Source organism: Rhinatrema bivittatum, chromosome 9, assembly GCF_901001135.1.
Source record: "Rhinatrema bivittatum chromosome 9, aRhiBiv1.1, whole genome shotgun sequence".
NCBI classification, from domain to species: domain Eukaryota; kingdom Metazoa; phylum Chordata; class Amphibia; order Gymnophiona; family Rhinatrematidae; genus Rhinatrema; species Rhinatrema bivittatum.
This window is the reverse complement of record NC_042623.1, coordinates 167,203,103-167,216,488: the sequence shown is the minus strand read 5'-3', so window position 1 is coordinate 167,216,488 and position 13,386 is coordinate 167,203,103. Positions and strand designations below refer to the sequence as shown.

The 13,386-nt window shown below is 45.8% G+C and overlaps 1 protein-coding gene across 1 annotated transcript in view; it reads right to left on the bottom strand.

The window, feature by feature from the left end:
* The window catches only part of SNED1 (sushi, nidogen and EGF like domains 1), a 299,702-nt gene that overhangs the window by 73,780 nt on the left and 212,536 nt on the right, over positions 1-13,386 (bottom strand). Inside the window, exons 19-20 of the mRNA XM_029616628.1 lie at positions 9,375-9,488; positions 1,879-2,175 (exon numbers count right to left, since the gene is read on the bottom strand). Of these exons, the coding sequence (XP_029472488.1) occupies positions 1,879-2,175; positions 9,375-9,488 (411 nt within the window). The remainder of the gene's footprint in view (positions 1-1,878; positions 2,176-9,374; positions 9,489-13,386) is intronic.

Genomic DNA, 13,386 nt, shown 5'->3' with positions numbered 1-13,386 from the left:
TTTGCACCCCACGGAACACACTGGATCGAGGGTACAAAAAGGTCACCGACCTCCAGCTCGTCCACCTCAACCAAACAGGGAAGGGTCGTCCCCCCCCGGGAACCCTCCCCCTGGGAGGAAGGCTCGCAAGAAAAAGAAAAAGAAATGGGAAAACTAGAGAACTGCAGGTATAAGCACCAGCCACCATCTGCTGGAGACAGAGAAATACTGAGGAACTGCAGGTGGCACCAGGGATTATGAAGCAGTGAAGCTACGCAAAACTTATGGTCCTCAGAAGATTGAAACCATTACTCACACCTGCCCACTTCAGAACAGTATTGCAAACACTTATCTTTTCTAACACTGACTACTGCAACGCACTCTTACTAGGACTCCCAAGCACATCGATAAGACCACTCCAGATACTTCAAAATACTGCAGCCAGAATACTAACGGGAAAAAAGAGGAGGGACCATATAACCGAAACTCTAGCAGACTTACATTGGTTGCCCATCGAATACAGGATAAAATACAAAGCCTTATGCACTATACACAAACTAATATATGATAAAGAAGCAGACTGTCTAAACACAGCCTTACGAGTACACGTTCCACAAAGAAACCTCCACTCAGCAAACAAAGCACTACTAACAATTCCTTCAGTAAAGTCAGCAAAATTAACCCAAGTGAGAGAAAGGGCTTTATCATTGGCTGGGCCCATACTATGGAACACGATGCCCCCCGAACTCAGATTACAGAATAATCTAAAAACTTTTAAGAAAAATCTAAAAACATGGCTCTTTAAAAAAGCCTTCACTAAAGAGTCTGGAGGGTAGAGAATGAAAGTACAGGGTAATGCAGATGAGAATGAATTTACTCAATCCTACATTTAAGAAGTAATATTTCAAAGCGATAGTAACTCAATAATATGCCTGGACTTGACCAACATTACTCAAATAATGATTTTATTTATGAAATTGTAACCGAACTTTATTGGCACCTGTTAGAATGTATGATATCCTATATTTACTTACCTTAGTCTATGTGCCTATTTGTAAACCGTTGCGATGGTATATAACTTAGCGACGGTATAGAAAAGTTTTTAAATAAATAAATAAATAAATGTAAACTTTCTCTGTCTCCATCTGCTGGCAGGGATGCATAAACCCAGGAGTCTGGACTGATCCGGGTACGTACAGGGAATATGGTGTTCTTAGGGCAGTAGCAACTATGGCCATGGCCATATTATCCATAGGCTAGCTACAGCTGAGTCGGGGCTGGGACTCAGCCACTACACGTTTTTGGTGGGCAGAAGGGAGTGGAGAGCCCATATGTCCATTATTATTTTATTTTGGTAGGTCAGGGGTTGGGGTGGGATCCAACTCGTCACCCGTTAATATTTTTCCTCTTGGGGCAGGAGGGATGGGGCATATTGCACCCCAATACATTTTTAATGTGGGGGATGATGGGAGGAATCTGGCCTTGCTACATTTTTTTTTCTTTTGGAAAGCAGGGAGGAGGGGATTGTGGCCTGACTTGGTTATTCAGATTACTATAGTACAGCTATTTGGCTGACCTGAAATGATCTGGATAACTTTATTCAGCTAAAGGAAAATTAGTTTCTTACCTGATAATTTTCGTTCCTGTAGTACCAAGGATCAGTCTATCAGTGCTGATTGTATAAAGTTTAGGCATGCCCCAGGAACACTTCTAACACCATCTATTTTTACCTGGTTAAATTCTATGTGGCTAATGAGTTGCCTGCCCTAATTTAACTGGAGAATGGGAGGAAATATTCAAATCCCGAGCGTTCTCTGGCTAACTCCAAAGGTAAGCTAGATAAACCCTTTGAATATTGATACATCCCCACCCCACCATATTTCTTCTCAGGGGACTCACTTGTGCTTGTTATGATTGTTACTGGCCTGCTGATATCATTCTTGTTGTTCACATTGCGTTTCACCGAGAAGATGGAGATATTGTAGGTTTTCCCAGGAGCTAGTGCCCGAAGCTTGTGAGTGGAGCGGGTCCGGTCCACAAAATCTGTTCTTCGATAAGTGCCGTCAAAGGAAACATACGTCACAGCATAGCCATCAATCATCTGCACTGCACCATGATCTTCAGGTGGATGCCAAAAAATAGTGATCTCATGTTCCTCCACTGCTTCTACAGTTAAGGATGTTGGGGGCAGTAGTTCTGCAGGAAAATGACAGAAAATCAAATAGAGGGTGAGAAATGACATCATAATCAACCACTATTGAGAGAATACAGAATTAATTTTACTTCCCTACCAGCAGATGGAGACAGAGAAGAAAAGCTTTACTGTGCTGTTGGTACTTAAGTTACTGTGCCGCCTGCAATCACTCAGTATAGCCTGTAACCAAGCTAAAAAACGTAATCCCTTAATTTCAAGCAGGGGAAAGCCAAAACTATCAGAATGCCCTCAAATTAAAACTGAATTCCCCTTTTCCACAGGATTTAAACACCAAGAACTATCTGCGTGTATATGTACAAACAGAAGATCAGTCTCCAGCGATCCAGAGTGGGAATCTGGACTGGTCTGTGGGATTCAAGGAAAGAAAATTAGCAGGTAAAAAACAGTTTTTCCTTCCTTATCATCCCCAAGACCGATCCAGAATGAATGGGATGTACCCATACTTCCCTAAAATGAACAGGAATTTGAGAGACCTGCTTGTAACTCACCAAACAGAGGGATGTCCAGATCTTGCACAACCAACCTATGATGTTTGGCAAAAGTGTGCAAAGAAGACCAAGCTGCCACTCTCAAATCTCCTGGGGTGAAACCAACTGACACTCTACCCAAGATGCTGCTTGTATCCTAAAGGAATGCGCTCTAAGTCCTATAGGCCCTTGCAAATGTACACTATCACTTCCTTATTCCATCTAGCTATAGATGCATTTGATGCTCTTTCTCCTTTATTTCATCCACTTAAACAATACTAAAATGTGATCCAACTTACGAAAGGCATTAGTGAATTTCAAATATCTTAGAAGGGTTCTACGCACATCTAAACATGAAGTTTCTTAGAATGTGCTGAGGAAGAAGAAAAGGAAGAAGTCCCTGACTTCTGAAATGCAGGCGAATCAACTGATTGACTTAGGTAAAAGGATGAAGCCACCTTCAGCAAAAGGGATGGCACCATTTAAATAGTAACCCTCTGAAGAAAAGGGAGGAAAGTACCCCTACATGACAATACCTGCAATTCTGAAACTTATCTCGCTAAACAGACAGCCACCAAAAAGGCTGTTTTCAGAGTAAGATGCTTCAAAGATGCCCTCCTAATCAGCAAAAAAGACTGTCAACACCTAATTACGTTTCCACAGTGGAACAACCTGTCAGACAGGGGGACATCCAGATGCAATGCAAGAGAAGAATTGGGTACTGTTCCTCTATAAGAGGATAAGACTGCCACCTGCACTTTAAGAGAGTTCAAGACTAAGCTCTTTTGCAAATTCTTCTGCAAAAAGTCTAAAATCACCAGAACTGAGGCCTGAAATGGAAGGATTCCCAACTCCTGATACCAGGACTCAAACAACCTCCAGACGTGCAAATATGTCAGAGAAATTAAAGACTTTCTGGCTCATAGCAGAGTTGTGATGACTTCCTCCAATAACCCTTCACTCTCGATCTTCTCCTTTTAAGAGCTAGGCTGTCATACAAAAGAGATTCACCTATTCCAAGATGATGGACCCCTGATGTAACAATCTGAGCACAGGATTGAGCCTTAAAAGTTTGTTCTTATGCTAGATCCACTAAATCTGCAAACCATGGTCTTCAGGGCCACTCCAGAGCTACCAGAATCACTCTGCCTCAATGTCTTTCTATCTGCCTGATTATTCTTCCTCTCAATGGGCAAGTTAGAAAGACATAAAGCAGAACCCCTTGAGGCCATGCATGAGAGAGGGCATCCAGACCCTCTGATACTGGCTCTCCCTGCCAACTGAAGAAAATCTAGGTCTCGACATTGCACTTTGTCTCCATCAAATCCAATTGAGAAATCCCCCACTTGGTCCTGATAAGAGCAAAAGCTTCCTCCTCTAGCTCACACTTTCTGGTGTCCAGAAGATGTCTGCTCAGAAAATCTGTGTGCAAATTTTCAACCCCTACCATATAAGATGCCAACAATACCTTTAGGTGCGTTTCCGCCAATGTAGCAAGCTCCCCACTTCTGTGGAGATTGCCTGGCTTTTGGCTCCTCCCTGCTTGTTTATGTATGCCATTGTCATTGCATTGTCTGATAACATTCTCAAAACTTTGTCCTTGAGTAATGGCTAAAAGAATGAAATGGTCTTTCTGATCATATTTGCTTCTAAATGATTGATGGCCCAAGATGCCTTCATTCCTGTCCATAGGTCCTGCACCATCTGATTCTGACAGATGGCCCCCCTAACCGCTCAGATTAGCATCTATGGTTACCATTATCCAATATGGAACTTCCAACTCCATTCCTTTCAACAAATTGGCTCATGAAAGCCACCAGGAAAAGCTTATTCTAGTTAGGTGTGCCGTCCGCAGCAGACCCGTGGCACGGTCTTCTCACCTTTCTATACAGACTCCAGCTTCTGGTTCCTCCTTGCTAGTGGTGGTAGGCCACTAGCTCGGACCTCGGGCTGCCCCTGGTGCCTCCAGCTCCGCCACAGTTCCCAGCATCTCAGGTCAAGATGCCATTGCTCGTCGGGCCTCTCCGAGGAGAGACGCCACTACCCGCACTGCGCCCTTCCCTAGGCGTGTGTGCTTCACTGATCCTTTTTAAGGGCCTGCTGCGGGAACCTGGCCGCTGCCCCGGATGATGACGTCAAACTCTTCAGTATATTTAAGCTCAGGCCTCGCACCATAGCATTGCCTTTGTAATAGGTCTCCTCGCTACTTGAGTACTCTTTGCTGATAGAGAATCATCTCTACACTTTATTCCTGACCCCCGTTGTTCCTGGTTCCTTTTCTCTTTGTTCCTGCCCTGTCTATGTTTTGGATTGACTGCAAGGATATCGACTTTGCTTTGCCCGACTACGCTTCTACTTATCTCCAGACCCAGACTTCCGCTACGCCTGACCACGTTTCTGCCTATCTCCAGACCCAGACCTCCGCTACGCCTGACTACACTACTGCCTATCTCCAGACCCAGACCTCCGCTACGCCTGACTATGCTTCTGCCTATCTCCAGACCCAGACCTTTGCTACGCCTGACTACGCTTCTGCCTATCTCCAGACCCTGACCTCCGCTATGCCTGCCTATCTCCAGACCCAGACCTCTGCTACGCCTGACTATGCTACAGCCTATCTCCAGACCTTGATCATTGTTTTGATTGACTTTTGCTATTGACTTCTTCGTGATCAGATCTCAGCATTGCTTGCTATGACCTCTGCTTTAGCCCTGATCCAAGCCGTCATTGACGCCTCTCCTAGCCTACTCCCTGGACGTGGACTTATTAGGCTTCGGCCTACCTTTGCTCGAGCGCCCTCAACCAACCTCAATTCCATTGGCGCCCAAGTTCCAGTACCTTACCCAGTCCAGAGTAGGACTACGCCACCTATCGTCTGCTGTCTCTGGGCTGAACCAACCACTCTTGCTAACCAACCTCGAGGCCTACCTAAATCCTGCTGGCCCCGGCACCCAAAGGCTCAACCCGCGGGGAACGAGAGCTGGTATAGGTGAAGCTCCAGCGGCCTCTGCCTATCAGCCACTCCACCTGCCAATGGTGGGGACCCGTAGGTCCCTACCTACGGGTTGTGTCAACTCCACCTCGGTCCAAGGGTCCACCTCCAACGCAACAATTAAGCCTACACCAAAGAGAGGCAACGAAATCTTGAAATCCTCTGACTGCAGATTCCAGTGTGAGAAAATAACCGCCTGCAAGTCTCATATGAGCAGCTGCCCAAGGAACCGGATCCAGAGTAGACGCCATGGAACCTAGAACCTGAAAATAATTCCAGTCCCTGGGTGACTTCAACTGCAGCAATCAACCCACCTGTCTCTGCAGTTTCAGTCTCCTGTGTGTTGTAAGAAACACCTTGCCTACAACTGTCTCGAAACAAGCCCCCAGATATTTCAAGGTCTGAGCCAGAAAGAATTTGATCTTGGTAAAATTTACTACCAAGTCCAAGAGCTGCAACAACCAAACTATTCTGCTAGCAGTCTGCGCTGGTTTTTGCATGACTTATCTAGTCGTCTAAATAGAGATTTATTAGAATACCCTCCCTGCACAGAGCTAATGCTTCTACCACCATCACCTTGAAAAATGTGAATGGAGCCATTGCCATCCCAAAAGGGAGCACTCTAAACTCGCAGTTCTCACCAAGTACTGCAAATCTGAAGAACTTTTTATGTTTCTGCCAAAAAGGTAAGAACATAAGAACATGCCATACTGGGTCAGACCAAGGGTCCATCAAGCCCAGCATCCTGTTTCCAACAGTGGACAATCCAGGCCATAAGAACCTGGCAAGTACCCAAACACTAACATGTAACAGCAAGTTACTGTTGCTAGTAATAGCAGTGGCTATTTTCTAAGTCAACTTAATTAATAGCAGATAATGGACTTCTCCTCCCAGAACTTATCCAATCCTTTTTTAAACACAGCTACACCAACTGCACTAACCACATCCTCTGGCAACAAATTCCAGAGTTTAATTGTGCGTTGAGTAAAAAAGAACTTTCTCCGATTAGTTTTAAATGTGCCACATGCTAACTTCATGGACTACCCCCTAGTCTTTCTATTATCTGAAAGAGTAAATAACTGTTTCACCTTAACCCATTCTAGACCTCTCATGATTTTAAAAACCTCTATTATATCCCCCCTCAGCCGTCTCTTCTCCAAGCTGAAAAGTCCTAGTCTCTTTAGTCTTTCCTCATAGGGGAGCTGTTCCCTTTATCATTTTGGTAGCCCTTCTCTATACCTTCTCCATCGCAACTATATCTTTTTTGAGATGCAGCGACCAGAACTGTACACAGTATTCAAGGTGCGGTCTCACCATGGAGTGATACAGAGGCATTATGACATTTTCCGTTTTATTCACCATTCCCTTTCTAATAATTCTAAAATTCTGTTTGCTTTCTTGACTGCCACAGCACACTGAACCGACGATTTCAGTGTTATCCACTATGACGCCCCTTCTTCATCATCTTCCCCAGGGGGATCCTCGGTTGGAACCTCTGGGGTATCTGCTCCACTCTCCTCTCCTAACCCATCTGAACCAAAATCCAGATGTGGATCAGGCTCAATCCTCCTCCTTTTGGGGCACAACGGAACCACCTGCACCTCTCTTGGACTTGGCAAGGGCCCTTAGGCCCATCTATTTTCTTCAAAAAGGTCTTGTGCATCAAAAGCAAAAAATCTGCTGAACAGGGTTCCTCTGAGTCTGAATCCTCATCCTGCAGCCCCAAAACCTCTGCAACTATGCCCCCAAAGACCGCAGAACCCCCTGCAATGGGCAACAACCGCAGGGGGTTGCCATTAACCTCCTTTGAACCCAAAGGGGAAGAGAACAAGGTGGCCGCCATTCCCATATTTCCTGCATTCTTGATGTTTGGCTTATCACAGGGCTGCTGCTTTATGTGCACCATTTTTTAAATTTTCACAGGGAGAGGAGAAGCTCCCTCGCTGCCAGTCTTCATATCCCCGAAGCCTGTAGATTTCCTTTGCGATCGCTGCAGGCCAAGCACCTCTTTCTGCACTCAGTGGGAGTGGCCATATCTCCAGTGCGTGGCTCCAAACAGCAAGGAATGCTTCGCGGCTCTGTCTGCTCCCTCTCTGTGCGCCACAATCAGCCCTGAACCAGCCCACACCGCCAGGAGGGCCAGCTGAAGCTGCCTATGCTTCCCATAGCCATCTGATGATCACTCTGCTTCTGGAGAGCTTCTGTTTTTTGGTTTTTTTTTTTTAACTTTCTTAAAGTGACCAACTCTCCAAAAATAACAAACGACAACTGCCAATAATAAAGAATAATAAAAACCACTTCCCTTTAACAGAGTCTTCAGGGGAGGGGAGGCAGAATCCGTCAGCAACAGGGAACCAGCACCACTGGCTATCAAACCCTCCTCTAAAACAGGGTCTAAGGCCAACAAAGGTCACCGACCCCTTGCTCGACCCTAATCTACCAGGTGGATGGTCCATGAATCAGAACCTAACACCCCTGAGAGTAATTTAGTCTCCAAGTTCAACTACAGGTTTTGCACCTCTACCATCTGCTGGAGACAGAGAATACTGAGTGACTGCGGGTGGCACAGTAACTTAAGTACCAACAGTACATTAAAGCTTTTCTTCTCTGTCTCCATCTGCTGGTAGAGGAGAAAAACCCATTGGTTCTGGACTGGTCTGGGGGACGATAAGGATACTATGGGACAGGGTTGCCAAGAGACCAAAACTCTACTACAAATGCACATGCCTCCACTTCCCTGCCTCAACCCCACTATAGTTCCTCTTCCTCCACAACTCCTCTCCCCCATATGCTTCCACTCCCTTCCCCTTCACATCACTCCTGCACTCCTCTGTGCTTGGTCTCTCTTCATCCTCTCCCCTGCATGCCCCTCCTCACCATCTCTTCACTTCCACTTCCCCACTGTGTGCATCCAACCCATGTCTCACCACCACCTCTTCCGCTATTCATGGTGCTCACTCCACCAACCCCTCCCTACCTGCTCACCTTTTTTCTCTGGCCTGAAGCAAAGAAGGTGCAGTGGGCAGCACTGAATGCGGCTATTATCAGGAAACAGCATCAAGTGTACCCTGTCACTGAGCACAAGGATTGTGAACCAGTACTTGGGAAGCTCCTTACCTCCTCCTCGAGCTCCCAGTTCAGAAAGGAAACCTATGCTGGAAGAAGAGGGGCTGTGAGCTTATGTGCCACATATCCCTCATGTTCAGTGACGATTTGAGGTAATTATATTGCTGCTTTAAATGTCCTTCCAGCTACTGGCTTCTGTTAATTAAAGTGAACCAAGCTGGCTAGTTGGCAACCCTATTAAGGGGGGCACGTTTCATGGGATATACTAGGTACATTCTTAATTGGCATACTCCTAATGAGCACAAGTGATTAATATACCAACTGATAATGGGTGCAGTCGCTTCAAAATAAGCACTTAAGGCCCAATCTTTTAAAGGTTTCTTTTATTTGGTGCCTATGGAAACAAAACTTTGGTAAACTAGGCCCTGATACGCCCACAGTTAATGGGGTTCAGGCACTTAATTGACTTACAATTAATGTGCGAGAAATCACTTCCTGGGTCAAGCATTTACTTCATGCAGGATATAAGATGACTAACTTCCCTTTTCCCTAGAGTAAGATGAGGTAGTACAGAGGTAGTAGGAGGTAGAACGGTGGGAGTTGGTGAAGGATGTTGGTAAATATGGCCTCCAGAGCCCATAATGAATCCCATTACCTTTCTCACAGTTCTTCCCGCTGTAGCCCACTTTACAGGTGCAGATGTGGGATCCATTACTGGACAGACAGTAGCCTCGATTCCCGCAGGGGTTCAAGAAACAAGGATCACTCACTGGGAAGGATGGGAAGAAAACACACTGCTGGGTCAATGTGTAAACTCAGAGGGCACACACAAAAAATGCACATTAAGGGACTTTTGTGCACATTATTTTGTCACATCATGCATACGTTAGTTGGCAAATAAGTGACACCAATTTTCAAGTGGACTTACGTGCATATGTCCTCTTGAAAATTATTCTGGCAAAACTGTATGCACTCAATTACACCTGCTTTTAAGTGCACATAGATTTGCTAAGAGATTTTATGTTCCCATAATTTGTAAAATAAAAAAATATGCACACAAGTCCCAACCCTGCCCAGCATCATCCCCTAGAAAACTTCTCCATATGTGCATCAAAGTTCATGAATGCAGTATGCATTCCTGCAATTTTATGCATGTATCGGCCACACAGATTTCTATTTTATCCACAGAAGTTTATCTGGCCAACTAGCAGAGCCACACAGCAGCTGAATATGGAGTCCTATTCAGCTGAACATCTGACTGCACTGAGCGGCCGCCACTTAGCTAAGTAGTTAGCTGGTTAAATGGTGGGTGGAACAGGGGAGTATCAAGGAGGAGCTACTTATCCAGCTAACTTAGGCCTAGATTTACTCTGTGCGATAAGGCGATATCATGAGTTAAACAGCATGTAAAGTGCATTAAATGCTATTTATCATGTGATATTACCATTTTGCACGATATATCTACATTTGCATGCTTAAAATTGCCAAAAGGGCAGGTCCGGTCCCCAGACTCTGCCCCTGTCACATGACAGGGGCAACGTCAGGTTTGCACCATTTTCTAAAATGGTGTCGAAAGGCCTGGAGCTAGGGGGCAGTCCACTTCCACTGACTACCTATGGTTTCTTTGAGAGGTACAGAGGACTTAAGGGGCTGGGGGGGGGGGGGGTCCTGTTAGCTCCCAGACCACTAGGGTAATTTTTTGGATTGGGGGATGAGGAACCATTAGACCCCAGGGATATTACAGGGGGGTGGGGAAGGCATGGGGATGACTGGGGGATTGTAAAGCTAAGGGGGCATTTTTGAGTATTAAGGGGAGGAGTCAGGTAAGGGAGCGGGCCCACACCACATGATTTCCTTTATTTGTTTTTCTTTTGGGGGCCAGGGCTGCCTCGCAAGGTGGCAAGGGGGGTGGGCGGGGGTCTCCAAAAACCCCTTGAGATGTTTTTTGACTATTTGGGAGGGAGAAAATCTTTGGGCCCTTCAAGCGATAGCGGCCGCGTCCGAGGTGGGCTGCCATCGCGAGAGAAGACCCCCATAATGCAGCCTAATGTTTTTTGTCACACGTTTGTGCCAAGATAAAAAAAAATTGTGCTGCAGTACAACCACAATAGTTTGCCAGGGAGGAGGTCTATATTGTGGGGATGCTTCATTGCAATGTTTGGCCCCTCCCACGATAAATTATTGCTGCTTAGTAAATTTCCAAATTAGTCGGATAAGTAGCGCTCTTAGACTTATCCGGCTAAGGGGCCTATTTACTAAAGATTTTCTCCCATTCTGTGTCTCTGGGGAAAAGGCTTAGTAAATGAACCCCTAAGTCAGCCAGATAAATTTTGAGCAGTTCTAAAGTTCCCCCGACAAACACATAGCTGGCTAACTTTAACTTATCCAGGCATATTCATCAGCACGGCTGTGCCAGACAAGTTAGCCGGATAAGTCCAGCCAGACAGTGGCTGGCTATAGGGCCCTAGGTGGTCAGGGGACCCAATCTCCCTTCTCCCGACTCCCACGCTTGGCAAGCGACTGCAAAAGGTCAGCCCGCACTTATAAAAAAAAAAAAAAGCTCGGCTGTAGGGTGGGAGGATGGGCTGGAAGCCCCTGGCCTGATCTCCTCCTGTCCTGCTTCAGAGAGGGAGGACGTTGTTGTGCATTGATGCTATTTGTTTTTTTTTTTAATGTTGACACTGTTATTGTCTTAATAACTTTTGGTGGTTCGATAAAAGATAAATTGGAAAAAAAAGAGAAGGGGGAGGGCCTTCTAGGGGGTAGGGAGAGGGGGCACAGCAGGGATGTCTCATAGCCCCTGACGTTTGCTCAGGATGTTCGGGTGAATCAAACCTCTGGGGCCCTGACTCTGTTGCTTGGGGGGGGGGGGGGGGGAGAGCATGGGGTGAGAAAGAAATCAGGCCTGTGGGACTTCCTGCTCAGGAGGAAGGAAATCGGCCTCAGGGCCCTTACTCTTCTGTTTGATGGATGAAGGATGGAAGTGGGAATTAATCCATGTAGCCCCTCAATCTTTTTGCTGGGGCAGAGGGAGGAACATCATGGCACTGTGGCCTTTTCGTTTTTTGTGTGCAGGGAAAGAGAGAGGGAATCCCTGTGCAAACCAGCCCTTTCACTTTGGGCTGGCTTGCATCTTAGAATCCTTTGAAAGTATGAATAAATATGTGGACAAAGGTGAGCCCGTCAACGTAGTTTAACTAGATCTCCAGAAGGCATTTGATAAAGTCTGGCAAGAAAGACTCATCAGGAAACTAAAGTCATGGAATAGGAGGCAAGGCCTTGATATTGATGGGTACCTGGTTAAAAGATAGGAAACAAAGAGTGGGACTAAAGGGTCAATATTCCCAATGGAAAGAGGTAAACAGTGGAGTGCCTCAGGGACCTGCATTGGGGCCGGTATTGCATTATGCATTAATGATCTGGAAGAGGAAGCAACAAGTGAAGTGATCCAGTTTGCAAATGACACATAAGCAAGCTGTAAGGAATTGCCAAACCCGAGAAGTGAGCATCTGAAGGGCAGATGAAATTTAATTTAATCCTATCTAGAGGCACACAGTGTTGGGTTCCATTTTAGGAGTCACCACCCAGGAAAAGGATCTTGGAGTCATTGCCTACAATACTTTAAAATTCTTAGCTCAGTGTGTGGTGATGGTTAAATAAACAAATAGGGGTAGATTTTCAAAGGGTTACACGTGTAACCCCAGAAAACCTACCCCTGCGTGCAAAATAGGCGCGGCGGCGCGCGCAAGCCCCGGGACACGTGTTTGTCCCAGGGCTTTAAAAAATGGGTGGTCCGGGGCCATGGCAGCGGTTCGGGGACGGGCCAGGGGTGAGGCCGGGGGCATGGTGGCGGTTCAGGGGTGAGGCCGGGGGCGGGCCAGAATCCTCCTGCACAGCGGCCTGTGCCAGGGGATGGCGAGCCGGTGCACGCAACAAAATAAGGTAGGGGGGATTTAGGTAGGGCTTGGGGGGTGGGCTAGATAGGGGAAGGAAGGGAAAGGTGGGGGGGACCAAAAAAAAAGTTCCCTCCAAGGCCGCTCCGAAATCGCCAGGTAGCGCGCACAAATGTACCCCATGCGCGTAATATTAAAAATCTGCCCCATAGAATATTAGGAATTATTTGGAAAGGAATGAAGAACAAAGCTGAGCATATCATATTACCTGTGTATAGAAATATAATGCAACCAAACTACAGAGTACTGTGTGTTCAGTTTTGGTTGCCCCATCTCAAAAAAAGATATAGTGGAACTAGAAAAGGTACAGAAAAGGGCAACAAAAATAATAAAGGGGATGGAATGGTTCCCCTATGAAGAAAAAATAAACAGGTTAGGGCTCTTCAGCTTGGAGAAGAGACGGCTGAAAGGGGATATGATAAAGGTCTATAAAATCATGAGTGGGGTCCAACACGTAAATAGGGGAGTTATTTATTCTTTCAGATAATACACGTACTAGAAGACACTCCATGAAACTAACAGATAGCAGATATAAGACAAACTAGAGAAAGTCATCTTTCACTTAATACAAAATTAAGCTGTAGGATTTGTTGCCGGAGGATGTGATCAAGTCGTCTAGCATAGTAGAGTTTAAAAAGAGTTTGGACAAGTTCCTGAAGAAAAATCCATAAACAATTATTAGATACCCACATAAACAATAGAACAAATGTTATT